The sequence below is a fragment of the Citrus clementina genome, unplaced genomic scaffold (assembly GCF_000493195.1).
Source record: "Citrus clementina cultivar Clemenules unplaced genomic scaffold, Citrus_clementina_v1.0 scaffold_9, whole genome shotgun sequence".
In the NCBI taxonomy this organism is placed as follows: domain Eukaryota; kingdom Viridiplantae; phylum Streptophyta; class Magnoliopsida; order Sapindales; family Rutaceae; genus Citrus; species Citrus x clementina.
This window is the reverse complement of record NW_006261964.1, coordinates 27,714,418-27,731,216: the sequence shown is the minus strand read 5'-3', so window position 1 is coordinate 27,731,216 and position 16,799 is coordinate 27,714,418. Positions and strand designations below refer to the sequence as shown.

General features: G+C 36.2%; 3 protein-coding genes across 11 annotated transcripts; 1 reads left to right on the top strand and 2 right to left on the bottom strand.

The window, feature by feature from the left end:
* Positions 1 to 313: 313 nt before the first annotated feature.
* Positions 314 to 3,257, bottom strand: LOC18031777 (protein LOW PSII ACCUMULATION 2, chloroplastic). 5 transcript variants are annotated; one of them, XR_002905281.1, is made up of 4 exons: positions 2,727 to 3,257; positions 1,189 to 1,371; positions 785 to 1,086; positions 314 to 699 (listed from the first exon to the last, which is right to left on the bottom strand). XR_002905281.1 is itself a non-coding variant. In XM_024183579.1 (2 exons), exons 1-2 carry the CDS (start codon positions 3,184 to 3,186, stop codon positions 1,226 to 1,228), a joined length of 606 nt encoding a protein of 201 aa, XP_024039347.1. In that variant the 5' UTR covers positions 3,187 to 3,257; the 3' UTR covers positions 314 to 1,225. The 5 variants fall into 5 exon arrangements, 1 of the variants encoding a protein (XP_024039347.1); XR_002905282.1 differs by having other exon boundaries at positions 785 to 1,074; XR_002905280.1 differs by having other exon boundaries at positions 492 to 504; positions 597 to 699; positions 785 to 1,371.
* Positions 3,258 to 3,326: 69 nt separating this feature from the next.
* On the top strand, positions 3,327 to 7,829 carry LOC18031768. 2 transcript variants are annotated; one of them, XM_006421661.2, is made up of 14 exons: positions 3,327 to 3,747; positions 4,042 to 4,175; positions 4,280 to 4,429; positions 4,514 to 4,625; positions 4,780 to 5,083; positions 5,404 to 5,617; positions 5,766 to 5,855; positions 6,021 to 6,276; positions 6,368 to 6,480; positions 6,745 to 6,843; positions 6,933 to 6,980; positions 7,095 to 7,205; positions 7,335 to 7,425; positions 7,510 to 7,829. In XM_006421661.2, the coding sequence occupies exons 1-14, from the start codon at positions 3,495 to 3,497 to the stop codon at positions 7,608 to 7,610; spliced, it is 2,076 nt and encodes a 691-aa protein (XP_006421724.1). In that variant the 5' UTR covers positions 3,327 to 3,494; the 3' UTR covers positions 7,611 to 7,829. The 2 variants fall into 2 exon arrangements, with proteins under 2 accessions (XP_006421724.1, XP_024039339.1); XM_024183571.1 differs by having other exon boundaries at positions 6,006 to 6,276.
* A 99-nt stretch (positions 7,830 to 7,928) lies between these two features.
* Positions 7,929 to 15,871, bottom strand: LOC18033193 (mitochondrial intermediate peptidase, mitochondrial). Of its 4 annotated transcripts, XM_024183552.1 has the most exons (17): positions 15,564 to 15,871; positions 15,120 to 15,201; positions 14,946 to 14,998; positions 14,763 to 14,817; positions 13,929 to 14,067; positions 13,788 to 13,842; positions 13,442 to 13,664; positions 13,034 to 13,129; positions 12,284 to 12,403; positions 12,047 to 12,172; positions 11,678 to 11,833; positions 11,176 to 11,292; positions 10,198 to 10,320; positions 10,036 to 10,103; positions 9,049 to 9,184; positions 8,772 to 8,937; positions 7,929 to 8,563 (listed from the first exon to the last, which is right to left on the bottom strand). In XM_024183552.1, the coding sequence occupies exons 1-17, from the start codon at positions 15,743 to 15,745 to the stop codon at positions 8,295 to 8,297; spliced, it is 2,166 nt and encodes a 721-aa protein (XP_024039320.1). In that variant the 5' UTR covers positions 15,746 to 15,871; the 3' UTR covers positions 7,929 to 8,294. The 4 variants fall into 4 exon arrangements, with proteins under 4 accessions (XP_024039320.1, XP_024039331.1, XP_024039325.1 ...); XM_024183563.1 differs by lacking the exon at positions 11,678 to 11,833; XM_024183557.1 differs by lacking the exon at positions 13,034 to 13,129.
* Positions 15,872 to 16,799: the final 928 nt, after the last annotated feature.

Genomic DNA, 16,799 nt, shown 5'->3' with positions numbered 1-16,799 from the left:
TAGAGTATCGGTGCTAAACTAGAATAATAAATGAACATGCCTATCACATTCTCAATCTATACGTTTCATGTTACTTGATGAGAACATTTATTGACCTCACATGAGACATGGGCACTGTTAAGGAAGAATGCAGAGCATTAAAATTAAAGATCTTAGAGTAGATTGTAATTCAGGGCAAGAAGTGAAGGTGAAACGAGCAAATCACAAGCATGCAGATAACTCCAGTCCATGGCAGGACACGGTGTGGAACATTTTTCAGAGAGTTGCTAACAACCAAGTTGACCATGTCACAAGGATCAAAGGGAGTGCCAAATAGAACAAGATTTACTTTCATGTAGATACAAGCTAAGCAAATATACAGGATCTGAAATTTCAAAAGTTCCATTCAGTTGAATTTTCTTTAGGATCAGCATACCACACAATGAGCCCCCATCGGTATATGTCCTTTGGTTTTTTATTATTTCCCATAGCATGCTTTAGAAGTAAATGGATTGCTGACAGCATCTTTTTGGTGATGACAGATGAGACGATATTTAATAGGGTGTAGCTTTTCAAGATAAATTCCAGAATAATAACTCAGAATATTATTAACTTACCAGGATCCCCCAAGCAATGCACATTGCAGCATTCATGTCTATAGATTTGATAGTTTCCAGAGCTTTACATATGTTAAAAAATGCAAGAAAGATAGCTTCTTCACTGCCATAGCACAGAAGAGAAGAATAAGTATATCCTGCCGAGAAGTACAAAAACAACATGTAAAATATTGTGCACTGACTCATACATTTGATTTGATGTCATCTTCATCATTATTTGATCCCAGCTGAAGCATGATGCATGGTGAAAGATTATCAAAAACAGAAGTCACGGTGTTCACATATTTATACCTTCCATTTCCAGAGAAAATCAACAAAATGAAAAAGTACACATTCATTGGTAATATAATGTGTCTTTGAAAAGAGGTTCCAGCCATCATATTAGACCCAGTAATTACAGCCTATCACAAAGGGAAAAGAATATCCATAATTCTACTGCATAGTCCAAGGCACAGTCCTCAAGAACTTGTAGAAGAATCTGCAAATACATCTACCACAGTCAACTTTTTTCATCAGCCACCAAACATAAGAAGCAAAAGTCGTTTTCATCACAAATTATAAGTATTTAGCGCTGACATCCAGCAGTAGTCACCTCTTACAACCAAAACTATCAGATTCAATACGTGACATCATTTTTGTTCTTTGACTTTCTCATTTTGCAGGTACTTCAACACTCCATATGCTACTGTTCCAGCAAAGAACAAGCCAACTGTTGGGGTGAAAGTTGGGTAAAGATACTTCACGAACAACTTATCCAACTCTTCTGGCAGGAAGCCTGTAGAAGTGAAAAAAATTGGAAGCAACATAAATTATGACTTTCAATATCTCAGTTCAACCAGCCTAATTTAATTTTGCTATAGAACCTCTCCACATGATCACATCTGATACAGTAACATGCAATAAGTGGAGAGGTAAACAATTTATCCACTCCCTCTACCCCACTAATAAGTGAAATCAATTCACTAGGCATCTTCAGGGAAAGACATGTCCTCAAATACAAATAGTTGAACTAGGATGCCACTAAGCAGGCACTGCCAATGTCTGTTAGATTGAAGAACTTGCAACTGACAAGTTTTATGAAGCAGCCAAACAAGTGACATTGTTTCATTGGGGCATCTGAAAGTAAGAGCTTCAGCTCTAATGATTCTACTACATATATAAAAGCTATAAATATTGAGCTTCATAAAATCTCTGAAACCTATATGGAACATATGCACGTCAGTTAAGAACTCAACTTCCAACTTGGTTTGTTTTGCACAGCTGGCCTGACTATATTTATGTGATCATGCACCTAAAAGTTATGCTGACAGACAAGGTTTTATATGTTTAACCAACTGGTTCATAATAAGTGTGTGCACGATTGCACTTTTGTGTGGACTTCCAGGTTTCTCAGGTTTACTGGATCAAGATCCTAAATATCTTAGCTATTAAATAGAGCTTTTTTCTTTTTTTTGTGGAAATCTGATTGTAGTCATTTGTTTGGACTTCAGCTCAGATGTCAGAAGAAACGAAGGGAAAATATACTCTAGTAGAACTCTAGCACCAGACACTACCTACAGCAGCTTAAACTTCTACTTCTACAGCATGCAAAAGCAACTGATTGGCAATAAGGTTTACAATTTTGCAGAGCTGTTATTTAAAAAGTTAGTCTTCATTCCATGAATTTGAACAATCAAGTCTGCTCCTAAACTCTGACGGCATGTTTGGTTTGGAGAAATGGAAGGAAAGGAGAGTAGAGGAAACGAGGAAAGGGGAAAGAAATAAAGGGAATAAGAGATGATTCCACATCAAACCAAACAATGAAATTGAGATTGACCCTCATTTTCTCTCTCTCTCTCTCCCCTTTCCACTCATCTCCTCTCCTCCCATTTCTTTCAACCAAACAAGTATTAAATTTACAGTTTTAAGGATAAGAATTGGCACATTAGTTTCTAACTACTAACTAGTCTCTATAATCAATCTAATGAACTGTACTAATTGTTCAATTCAAGGAATCTTCCAGCCAAAAGGAAAAAAAAATCACAAAAATTCAACTAAATTACCAAATTACTAATCAGAAATGCAAAAAGCATAGCTATAAATGCATCAACAAAATTTAATAAAGGCTCCAATTTTCATCAATTTTTATACCCGAAGCCGCAAGAGCAATCCCTTGAAAAAGAATGATTCCACCAACACCCAACCAAGCAAGAAGAAAAGCACTCTCATTCTTCATCATCTCCTTAGCTTTAGCCTCATCTTCTTTGCTCATAACACTCAGTTTCTCAACGGGATTCCGCCTAACAACCGATGCCCTCTCTCTTCTACCCTTTGGTTGTTTCTTCTTCTTACTCCCATCCGCCACACTAGGTTTCCCAGAAGTTGAAGAAGAAGAAGATAACGTTGAGGAGCCAAAGCCTTGGCCTGGTGAAGTGGGTTTGGGTTTCTTGGCCGGTGCTGATGCTGATTCTTCGATGGGTTCGGTGTTGATTGGAGTGTTCTGAGATTTGATGAGAGTGAGAGCGAGATTTGATTTGGGTTTGGGTTTGGATTGAAGAGGATGATAGGGTTTGGTGGTGAAAGATGACGGAGAGTGGATTTGTAGCGCCATTTTCAGTTTAGTTGGTTATTATGGCCCGTTTGCGTCAGTTCATTTATCTTCTTTGGTCTGAACTTGAGGAAATAACACTCATAAGAGTTAAAATTACACATTTTGCCATTAACTAGTTTTATAAAAGAAGTGAAAAAGAACAAAACATGAGTGTGCGTCGTGGTCCATTTCCCTCCTTAACAAAGTTGCCTAATTTTATCCTCCACAATTTTTTCCCACGCCATGTTTGTTCTCAGCTTCACTTGACCCAACTCCCCTCTCCTTGAAAATGCATAGATTTTATTTTATCAAAAAACCCACTTCTGTTGATGGCCCTCATCTCTTTCCCGCGCTTTCTTTCTCGACCGTTGGAGTCCAATCATCGTCGGTCTCTCCGAAGCAGACACAAATGCGTTTGTTGTGTTTCTCCAACAGCAGCAGCAACAAGCAAAGGCCGAAGTGGGTCCGCTGTTATTTGGTTCAAGCAAGATCTTCGCGTGGACGATCATCTTGGACTTGTTGCTGCCTCCAAGTATCAGGCTGTTGTTCCTCTTTATGTCTTTGATCACAGGATTCTTTCTCGTAAGTGGGTTTATTTTCTTTTCTTTCTTTTTTTTATTTGTTTTCATTATCGGGTTTTAAAATTTGGATTTTGTAAGGACAAAGGAAGATTCTTGCCCGCAACACCTTGAGTTTTATAAAATGATGGGCCATTCAAGAAATGATGCTTAAACTTTTGTTTGATGCTTAAAATGATGGATTATTCAAGAAATGCTGCATATGTGGAACCGACTATCGAGCGTGTCTATAATCCTATTATGATGATGAGAAAATTTTGTTTCTTTGTTGTGCTGACGCATGTGATAATTTATTCAGGTTATTCCAATGAAATGCTAGAATTGGTTATTTTTGCTTTGGAAGACTTGAGAAAGTCATTGAAGGAACAGGGATCTGATCTGATGATTAGATTTGGGAGAGTAGAGAATGTCATTCGGGAGCTCGTAGAAGAGGTTTTTACATGCTATATTTGCTTAGTATAATTATATGTTAATGAGGTCTAGTTGTAGTACTCATCCACTCACATTGTTAATTTTGTCAACAAGGACTGCAACAGGTGAAAGCTACCAGTGTATTTGCTGAAGAGGAGGTTGAGTACCACCTTCGCCAGATGATGGCCATTGTGGATGAAACCTTGGCAAAGGTTTCTCTTGTAGATGGGAAACCAAAGATTTGTTTATGGCAGACTCCATTTTATGATATTAAGGTGGCGATTTTTGCCTTGTGTGAGTTTTTAATATGTGATTACTTGGGTGTGCAATTTGATGGTACATATTCATATGTCACGCAGAATCTGAATGACCTGCCTGTGTCTCACAACGAATTTAGAAAACTTCAAAGGCCTCTTACTTCACCTATCTTGCCTCCAACATTAGCTGGTGCAAAATTAGAAGCCGACTGGGGTAAGGTCTCAGTTTAATAAAACTGTATCTTGTACTACTACTTTCCCAATATTTTCTTATCTCAATTTTAACTTTACTAGGTTTAGTGTCTGAAAGCTTATGATATGCAATTTTGGTTAACCCTAGGGACAGTGATGATTGAACTATGAATCAGGTCCTCTGCCGACATTTGATGAGTTGAAGGAGTTTGTGAATGAGAATCCATGGAAATTAGAGGAGAGTTGGACTTTGATCAACAATATGTCAGCTGAAACAATATTGACAGACAAGTTATCAAAGCTGGGGAAAAGAAGTAAAAGAAATTTGAATAACCAACATTCTCCAAGGAAGAGACTAGATAAATCTTTTTTTGTCACAGATAAAGGAAACACTGTAGGAGGTGGGACAAATGCTGTATTGAATGCATTGCAAGCATATTTGAGATACTTGGAGGGAACAGTTCGAGATGACTGGCAAGAGTATGTGGTGACACTATATGCCAGTTTATTTTGACCATGCAATAGATTTTCTAAGATGTGTTGAAAATCTCTTAGTAGGACTCTACTAAGCACTATTCATACTTTATTAAAGTAATATATCTTGATCTCATATTGTGAATTGCTGCTGCCTTATTTTATCATTCTTGTCACTCATGAATTGGGTAGTGTAAAGCAGAATAATGTTTAACAATTAAGTTGTAAATTTTAGTGTTTAAAATTTCGTGTTAAAGCTAATTAGATTCTATTAAAATGTGATATGACATTACAAGAAATTTCTTTTTGGCTTGATTTGGTATCAGGCTGCAAGAAAAGCTACGCAATGCCGAAAGTCGTGATGGAGCTTCATTTGCTACACTTTTTGGCCCAGCCCTTTGTCTCGGCATCATATCTAGAAGGAGAGTTCACTATGAAGCTATCAAGTTTGAGAAAGAACGGAACGCTGGATTTTTATCTCCCTTTGGATATTCTGCTGCCACTGTTGCTGCAGCAGCTGATGCTGTTTGCTCAATGGAGGTACGGTGATGCACAGTTGATGCTATGGTTGTTTCATGTGATTCTTTTGGTCACTAACTGTTAGGTGGCGTTTTCCTTTAATTTTTTTTATTTAATCTATGATTTTCATACAGAGCCTTTTAAGAATTTCAGCTTTTTTCTGGTGCAGTGGTACTGGCTTATGTCTCTAAGAAGTCTAAGAAGTAACGAAGGAGTGTATTCTACACGAATTTGGAGATGGAATGGCTATCAAATACAGGTTCACAGTTGAAGACTGATCATGCATTTAATAATCACTTTACTTAAAAATCATTGGGGTGTAGTTTGTCATTCTTATGGGGGGTTTATTGTCCTTAGTTCTGGATAAATACTTAAACAAGATTAAGTTGATTTCACTTATTTTCCCTAGGGAATTATTTTGCAGTATACAGTTGCTGGTAAAGAAGGTCCTGCCATTTTGCTTGTGCATGGTTTTGGTGCATTCTTGGAGCACTACCGGGACAACATATATGACATTGCTGATGGTGGAAACCGTGTTTGGGCAATTACACTTTTAGGGTTTGGCAGATCAGAAAAGCCAAATATTGTCTACACTGAATTAATGTGGTCTGAACTGCTGCGAGATTTTACTGTTGAAGTTGTGGGTGAACCTGTGCATCTCATAGGGAATTCAATTGGTGGTATGTTTTTAAGTACCAACCTGACGAGAGGTAAATTGTATGCTTTCTTGCTCTCCATCAATTACCTATTGTCACGATCTATTATCTGCAGGCTATTTTGTTGCCATTGTTGCTTGTCTTTGGCCTGCGGTGGTCAAGTCTGTTGTCCTTATCAACAGTGCTGGCAATGTTATTCCTGAATATTCGTTTCTGCAGTTCTCCAATGTATGTCTTGAATACTTGCTGCACAAATCCCTATTCTATTGACATGTCGAGCTGAACTACATTGGCTAGTAAATTAATTTCTAAGATTTCATGTGTCAGATTATTAATTTCTATATCTTTTGCCCCAAAATTATGAATAGTAGGATTTTGATCTGCATTTCAATGCTATTAATTCTAAAGATGTCTGGAGTGTCTGGTAATGGTGAACTGCTTATATCTATGATCTATGAAATTCATTCATCTAAGTGAGGTACAAATGTCCAGGAGAGACAGGCTTCAGGGCCCATACGGCTAGGTGCTCAGCTCCTCTTGTTCTACTTGAGATTGAATATTAGCAACTTTGTAAAACAATGCTACCCAACTGTAAGTTTTTCCCTTTTCCTGCTTCCATCTTTGTTATGTTGGTCCTGGATGTTGTATGGTGAGGAATTTCGCTCTCTTTCACTTTGCAGAGAAGAGAACGAGCTGATGATTGGCTTATCAGTGAAATGCTAAGAGCTGTATCCTCTTCAATCTTCATTTATTAAGTTCATATATTTGTCTAGAATCAGTTTTAGGGACTGCAGAGTAATTGGTCTATCTTAAGGGAAAAATCACCTTAACACATATTGAAGTCCTATGATCCCGGTGTGCTAGTGGTGCTGGAAAGTATTTTTAGCTTCAATCTCTCACTTCCTCTTAACTATCTTCTGGAAGGATTCAAAGAAAAGGTTTTAATTATACAGGTAAATCGTATATGGTCTGCATGCTGAAGAACTAATACAATCTGTTTATCTACCTGATCTGTTAAGATGGGGGCTTCATTGTTCATTTCATTTTTCGTTGCTAATTATTACCATTTTATTTGCTTTTAGGGAATCAAAGACCCAATATCCGACTCAAAGTCCAAAGTGGCTATGCTTAAAGAACATTGTGCTGGCATTGTAATCAGGGAATTGGATGCTGGTAATTTTACTACTGTATTCTCAAAATTTGTTTCCTTCTTTCCTTGCTTTTTCCTCTCTCCTCACATTTCCCTGTGCATTACAGGCCACTGCCCCCATGATGAAAAGCCAGAAGAGGTGAATTCTATCATCAGTGAATGGATAGTAACTATTGAAAGTAAAGTACCAGCAGAGAGCTTTTTGTAGTAAATGAGGAAGTGATTGCTAGATCGATTCTGGAGTTAGAAGGGGAGGGCCTAAGTTAACGTATCTTAGCGCCTGCCGAGTTAGAAGGGGTATCTTTCTACCTGATGGTCGCTATAGATTCTAGAGTTAGAAGGGGTATCTTTCTACCTGTTGGTCGCCCTTGTGAGACTATCATTTACTGAGATTGTATGTTTTATGTAGAATTGCAAATGCAGCCATCATTTATTATTCTGTATATGATCATTGAGTTCTTTCATTTGCTTCCAACACTAAATTCCATAAGCTAGCTTTTTGAAGAAATGAAAAAAGAAAAAAAAAAGTGAAAAACATAGTGAGTATTTTCTTCCATTATTTGTTTTTCTAGCAAGTCAACAAAGTTTCAACCTCCGCAAAAAGGAACGAATGAGTTTGCAAAAGGGGGGAAAAATGGCATCACGGATCCAGCCTTCTCTTCTAGGCAAAAGAATCGCTATTAAAATGTACAAAAACTTGGAGCTTCAGTCTCCGCTCACACTGAGTATGTAAATTTCCCAGCAAATGGTTGGCGGCTTGCTTGACTAGATCTTAAGCCACACTTCATATAGCCTTGTCGACTTTCAGCAATTTCTCTCGTGCAGCTCTATTTCTTTTCTCCTCTCTCCTTGGCTCTAACTTTAATTCTATAATTTTCTTTCTCCAATTTAGCTATAGGAGAATCTGCTCTTGCTTATCTTCCATGAGCTTCACTTCATCTGAAAAGCTTGTAATGTCTGGAACTATCCCTCCATTGCAATACCTTAGAATCCCATCGCCTACTAGATCATTCAACATATCAGCAGGTTCTTTTGCTCCACCATGCTGCAAAAATTTTGTCCTAATTGTGGTTCCTGTGGTTAATGACAGTGGATCCTCCTGGCATAGCTTTTGCCAAATTGTTGCAGCAAAACATTTGGCGTACAAGTAGCTATAATAGCCTACATGAATAAAGGAACAATCATCATAACTTGCACCAGATTGTTCTGCATAATGTTCAAACAAATTAAAACATTTCTAGATTATGAGCAATTCATGCTAGTGCTTGGACATGACATCAATGTTGCTTAGACAGACACTGCACACAACCACAGACAAGCAAAATCGGATAATGATTAAGCACCTAATGAGACATGATGTCAGACATACCAGCACCGTAATTAATGAAGTGACTAAATCGGATATGCCAATGAGTGCCCTCAACATGATTCCAGCTGGTATGTTGCCTTTTCATATCTGCAACAATAGAACTTGTATCTCTGGTTTGACCTAGCCGTTCCCCAAATAGTGTTTGGTCTACCAAAGCATAAAATATCTGATGAATGCGAAACAAGCAAACAAACATCAGTCCACACTTCTACCTACTCTTGTTAATTAAACACAGTAAGCAACAATTATTGACAAAATCTTGGCCTTGACAATGAACCTGACGTTGCAATTCAGTTGCGGCAAACATGTCTCTGGCCCCTTGCATTGACTTCACCAACTTCTCGGGTATTATTTCACCTGTTAAATAGTGTTTGGCAAATCTCCTCAAAACTCGGTAATCCCATGCATAGTACCTGGGGATATCACCAAACACGACGTCAGGATGACATTACAGCACAGGATGTCAGGATGACATTGCAGCACAGTATCCTTATTCACTTCTTACACACAAATGAATGAGAAATATGATTAACCATTTTGTCAAACAAATTGGAATTTTAATGTATTCTAGATACTGATAAGTTGCAAAATAAAAATATGCAAAAATGCCAAGTCATTTCTACAAGTTTTGTTTGATTGAATTGGACAGAATCATGTACGTGACAAATAAAAAAAGGACGAAGCTATTGATAATGAAGGGAAATAAGGAAACGAATGATAGTTGAAAAGTTGAGACTAGCTTATATTTCAGTAGAAATTTCAAGTAATTGTGAAATTAACTCTCCCCTTCATTCACCGTTTTTGTAGCAACCTGAATCAGTTCCATTTGGACAGCTACACCAATAAATTGTTAGGTAAGGTCAACAAGAATTGGATCTACAAGTCTGTGAACCATTGTCTGTTTTATGGGAGATGTATCACAGGGTTGGTATGGGACATTCACGGATAAGAGAAGAGGGTAGAAAAATAGAATAATCTCATGTATGGTTTTCAGTGTACAAATGTAAACTGTGATCCAATGTCATGGAGAAGACTTTTCATAGATCATCTGACTTCTCATAATTTTTTTCCTTCATTTTCTCCGGCCAATTGGAAGACACTTATTAATGAAAACAGGCATATTAAAAATACTGGACCATTATCTATTAATCAAGAACTATTTCACAGCATTTTATCCCAAATATTTTCTTTTTTTAAGAAAAATAATTAATTAAAAGCAGTTTAAAGAAAGATGATACTGTAGAACTTGCAGCATTCTACTCACTCAAACAGGTTTGAAGGTGTCTCAGCAAAGTCAAGAGCCACCCGGGTGCCAGAAAAGTGTTGGTAATCCTACAGAATAGTTAAAATATAAATTGCAACGTACAAATCAGATGCACGCAAATCGCATTTTTGTTCACTTAGTAGTAAGTTATTAATAAAATACCGTTCTTGAGAGCAAGGAATGAAGAGCGTGTCCAAACTCATGAAATAGAGTTTCTACTTCATGATGGTTGAGCCTTACAGATAAATTATGTGAACCTGGAAAGTTGCATATCAGGGCGACAACCTGCAGCATATCAAACCAAAACTTAAGAAAAAAGGCACTAATTTTCAGCTCAAAAACATTCTTCAGGATTATCAATGCATTAAACTTTATTCTCAGAGAACAGAATTTCCAAAAACACGCATCCTGCCATGAATGAATCTGGTACAAGCAAGGAGACTAAAATAGGGCTACTTATTTTATAAGTTCACCGACTGTCTCATGCTGAAGCTGGGATTATATCTAGGTAGTCTTCCTCAGACCATAATTCAGTAGAGTACTACAGGTTAATGACCTATTAGATGCACTTCCCGGAAGAATGCTATTGAATAACAAACTGATCTTCCAGCTCTCATGAATCATGAAAGAGATGCAGACATAAAACCATGTCAATATACTCTCACATACATGCTGACATTTAATGGATAAACAAATGAGGATAAAGTCATTGAATAACTACTAAAATTCTACCCATTGTGCTAAGAGTCCGCATGACCTAAAAACCAAAATCCAGAAATTATGTTCTTTAAGGTAATTCACAGTATTATAATGAAAATTTTGTAAAACACATCCATCAGATCTAGCATGGCTGCTCAGGAGCTTAAATTCTGCATGGCTTATCCAGAAAATGCCTTCAAAGGAAGATGTTGTGAGAAATTAGGTTTTCTCAGCTGTTAGGCTTTTTACCAATGTCAGTAGGCCCAAAATATTAATGGAAAAGCTTGTTGTGCACAAGGTACAAAATCTGACTAGTGATCATTTAATTTCCAGAGAAAGTCAAACTGCGAAAACTACTTTTGAAACCATCTTGTATTATAGCAGGAACATATAAAAGGAAACACCAAATTCTCAATATCTGTGGAATCTACAAAAACATACAGGAAGCTGGTATTCTGTCTCAGATAATCTTCGTCCACCTTTAATTGCAAAGTTAGCACAACCAGTATACTTGCCGGCCCTCGAGTATAAATCAAGATACAAATACCCCATCTCACCCTGAAAACAAGGGTGAAATGATTCAAATCAAGATTGGAACAGCAGAATGAAGCCTAGAGTATAATCAGACATGCACAGCAGTTAATAGTAAAAACTGTTTATAGCAGTCAAAGCCAGATTCTGAATGTCTTTGAATTTAGAAAAAGAGGAAAGCAATGCACATTAAGACTTCAAACACAAATGTGTGTGTATTTCTACTCTCAAGTGGCTGGATAGATTTAAGATTATCTCTGATAAAAAAGCATACCCAAAATATTGAATTCTACACCAAAACTTAGGAACATATACAATGTAGTTTACGATCAAATCCAATATGATTAAGGTTTTAGTCAAAATGTTTTTTAAATATTGAGAAATTTTCATGTCTTATCATCCATGGACACACTTCTTCAGGATGTTGAAGAGACAGTTTCAGCACATCCGGGTGCCATGATTCTCCTGGTGCAAGGGGGACACTATGAAATGTCACACCAAATAATGACTCTGCCAGCATTTTCAAACCCTCAATGCATTGCCCTAAGGGAAAATATGATGCCACAACCTGCCAAATAAATCATTGCATTCAGAAGAACAGGAAAAAAAAAAATTGAATATCTCAGCAAGGAAGAAACACTATTCCAGAAGATAATGTGGAAATAAAGAAACAAAAAGAATATAGTCACCATCTGCAGTCGTAAGAGCAATATTATTGTAAAAAAAAAAAAAAAATCTGCGCACATTCAACGCACAGAATGAGTAAAATAATTTTACTTACACAAGCATCTAAATTGTAAGTAGATGACTTCATCATTGCAGTGTAGTATGCTTCATCCCATGGCTCTAAATGTACGTATTTCTGACCACAACTTTTCCTCTTAAAATTCTTAATTGCCTCAAACTCCTACAAGAAATGTATATCTCATTAAAATTCAATAACTGCAACACAATATACACTAAAATGAGAATGTAGAAACACTTTAAACCTCACAACCGTGTGCAAAGAATATTATACCTCATCAGCCTTTGGCTTGATCATCTTGCTCATCTCAAGCAGGAAGGACATCACAACTTCTGGAGATGAAGCCATGTTTGGCATCACGATAAATTCAGCATAGGATCTGTACCCCATTATCTGCATATCTCAATTTGAAGAATAATGATAAATAAATAAATAAATAAAACATATGGTTTGAAGTCAGGAAGCAAACGGTCAAAGGATAGCATATGACCCACTGTCTTTTCACTCAAAATGGTAAAAGCTTGCAGAGAAATGCTTTTTTTTTTTTGGGTTACCGAAATGCTTGTGTCTATGCAACTACAATGTACTTTTTAAGTGAAATACAAACATAGATGAAAGTCACTTTGTTTAAGTTCTCATTTTGCGAATTATGTATTTATCTTATTTCACAATATGTTACTGATGAGTTATTTTTGTAACTTCCACCAATAATTTGGCCAAAAGAAAGAGCAACAAAAATGTGTAATATAACTTGATAATCCACCAATGAAAGTATAATTCATTAGTTATGAGTGTTTCACCCCTAAATACATACAGCAAATGACTTCCCAAGAAAATTAGAGAGATTTCTCCATTGTCAAAACTTTAAGAATATTCAGTTTTAAATATTATAAGATATACATCCATTATGGAAAATCATACAGACATAGGTACAGAGAATTTATCAGATCAAACAATATCTCCTAATATCCAAATGTCTCATGGCACTATATGCATCTTCCGGACCATATTATAGTTACCAACCTGAGCAAGCTCATTACGAGCAGCTACAAGCAAATCAAGAACTTCATGATTAGCCTGTGGGACAGAATGACCTTGAATATACACCATTTTTCTGACCTGCAGAAAGAGAAGAAAAAAGGGGGAAAAGCACATTATGAATTCTAAATGCAATAGTAAATAACTTCACATGGTTAGCAACTTAAAATTCTGGCATCTGTTCCTTGTCGGAACAAAATCTTACTAAGTAAGCACATTCATTTGCATGAACAATGGGGAAAAGTATCCAGCCAGGAGACAATTTCTATCCAGCCAGGAGACAATTTCTATCCAGCCAGGAGACAATTTCTAACAGCCACGATCAACCTATCCTATGTTTACAAGAATGTTGAAACAATGAAAGCAAGATATTTGCAAAAGTTTAAAAGGCACCTCATCATCGGATGTGCATTGCAGAATCGACTGCAGAGTGCGTGAGTCAGTTGTTATGCGAAATCCTTTTTCTTTCTTGTTATCCCATGATCTTAACGATTCCCTTGATGGTCCGGATGTCAATCGACAAATAGGCTTAAGGAGATGGTGAATATGTTTCGGGATACGTGATTCTGGAAATATATCCACATGACCTGGATCATTTATAATATTTTGATTGAACCTGACCCGTTGACATTGCAGGCATAATATGAATAACAATCAATTAGTTAACAATTCAGACATAGTTTAACAATTCTATATGTTACAGAATCTAAGATATCAGGGGAAGAGACATAATACTCACTCTCTGCACAGTTGAAAAATATCCATATTTAGCTGATTTACACGATCTAGTTTATCTGCAGAGAAAGTAGGCTGTTCACTTTCTGAAAGTTGTTAATAGTCTGTTGACAGAACCAAAAGATAGTAGGAATGAAATAGATACCAGCACAGAGATGAATTCCACCCTTTTCAAAGTCACTACGTAGGTGATTAGCAGCCCTATGAGCTTCCTTAGGAAGCAAATAACCATCTAGCTCGGCTTTTTTTACCGCATCATACAGAGTATGATTTGTATTCAGATACTGTAAGCCAGAAAACACGCCAATAAATTTAAATCCAACAGTCAATGAACTCAAAGAGGTTTGTCTGAAAAAGGTAAAGAACAACTTTAAGGACCATACTTAAAATCAAATCCACAGCTGATTGCATTAGAGTTGAAAAACTTTCATGCAGCTCCAATCACACAGATTTAACTTACATGCTATAAAGTATTGAAAGAAATTCATTTCAGCAATGCACCAAAATTTAATCTGCCTTGCTTTCAGTTTAACAAAACTATAACAAATCGGGCTTTGCTTGGCCTTTCTTGATCATAAGTTGTCAGCCAAAAAAAGCAATGTGATGCAAGATCTTCCTTCCAATTCTAGGCACAGACTATTAATTTCATATTATTCTACTTCACTGATATTTTCTACCAAACCAAGGAACCATAGTCCATGATGCTTTGTCTAACGATATTGTGTCAGGATAACCTTCTACTCATGGGATAGAATGCCGGTTATCAATCTCCCCAGCAGTTAGTTTTGAGTATTGGTTCACATTCTAACCCCCCTCGATGGGCAACATCTATCATTTTAGATCATGGGAATATATCCTAACGTACAATGCAGTATAAAAATAATAATAACTATGTTAAATTATTCTGTGCATAAAAGAGACAAATGTGTGCATCAACTGATCAAAAACCAGAAACTAAATGGATCACTGGTCACCTCACATGTAGATATTCACTGATTCTCATTGATGCCTTACTAGCCTCCTCAACAAATTCTCTGATACACTCAAAAAGAAATTATAATAAATAACTGTAAAAACAATGAGCATTGGCATCTTAAAAGGGGGAAAAAATTATCATATGTGTTACTAGGAAGAAAGAACGGCACAGAATTTAAAAAAGAACCTGTCAGGATGAGTTTGTCTACATAGCTCCGCAGAATCAACAACGGAACAGACCTTAAAAACAAAACTTCGCCAATTACTCGAGTATTCTCAACAAACGAATTAACAAATTGAAAAAACAAAAGAGTGATATGCAGCAAAGAGAAGATGATGCATATAGAGAGAGGAAACTGACTGCATCTGAAATCTCATCCATTGCTCGAATAATTTCCACAGATGAAGGCATTTCGGATATATAATTAACCAATTCACTGGACCTGACAACAATCAATTTTAATAACGACTTTAAATAACAAAATTTAGAACTAAAAAGAAACAGTGTCATCTGTACGAATCAAACACTAATGCAAATTGCTTAAGTTGAAAATTTTAACTTCCAACCCGCTTCACTGTATTTAAAAAAATTAATTCAAACTTAGATATATTTCGTAACAAAAAAATCAATCATTCCGCTTCCTAGGCTGCAAAATTAACTTATTCTAATCCAAATTTTCCGGAAATATTTCAAAATTTTTATGCTTTTAGTTTCAGTAGCTTCACCGTTTAAGAATACTCTAATTAAGCTATAAATATGTGCACATATTTGTTTTGTATGATTTATTATTATTATTATTTTAACCTCTCGATGGCGTCATCGACGAAACGTTGAAAGCCATTGGGAGACTTCAAGTGGTCAAAACCGTAGAGACCGGTAGGGACTCCGTTGGAGGTCCGTGTGTAGAAATGGCGGGTCGTGGAATGATCCGAATAACACGATTTGCAACCGACGAAAGGAGCGGTTCTGCGGATTAGGGTCCACATTTGATTTGGTGCTGCGGCAGTGCGGGGGAGGCGCCGCTGTGCGAACGTCAAAACGTGTGCGATGATAAATTTTGAAACTATGGACCGGATTCGGGTTACTAATACTAGGTCCTGATACGCGAAAAAAATGGGCTAGTGCAAAAGCAGGCCTATTTCGTGGTTTTTGAATAGAGTATGGCCTCTGACACACTCGAAGTTTGTCATAAACCCCCTCTTTACTTGAAATTACTTAAATAACCTAACATAAATTAATTCATTTTTTATTTTGAATGAAAATTCAGTTATACATTTATACAAATTCTTTTAACAAATTTTTTAAACCCACCCCATTTCATAATTTAAATTTTAATTGAAAAGAATTTTAAAAAATTATAAAAAAGTTTAGAGTTATGAAAATAGAAATTATAAAAAAAGAAAAAATTTAAGATAATTTTAATATTTTAGGATTTTTATGCAATTTAAAAAAATTTTTTTAGTAAAATTTTATGGGAAAATGGTTGATTTTAATATATGGATTTATATTTTATCAATTTAAATTAGGGGCTATAAGAAAAGAAATTCAAAAGGGATTTTTTAAGAATTTTAGAAGAGTGTTAAAGGCTCTACTCTTTTGAATAATAGAGTTTCTATCTAGCCACCAATTTTGATATTTTCAAATCGTTATTTTCTCATTTTCTGACTACAAGATTTATGATTGAAACTAGGGTTTAACATTTTATAATACTTGGAGGAAGATTATAAGGTGTAATGGACATAGATTATATTTAATTTGTGTATGTGTACTTGGAAATAGAAAGTTGAATATCAAAGATTAGACGTATGATCCCATATAAGATGGAGCCATGTGGACTACTTGTTGATCCAAGAATTTTTGTGCACCGGTAGGCGGCTAGATCACCTAGGTGTCCTCGGTAAAATACTAGAGATGGAAAAGGTGGGTGCTCACTTTTGGTTTGTTTTAATAGTTACAAAATATATCCAATGATACAAATACAACAAGAAAATAACACATAATTGCAACAAGCTAAGCTAGTTTCTCCTTTACAAGTTGACC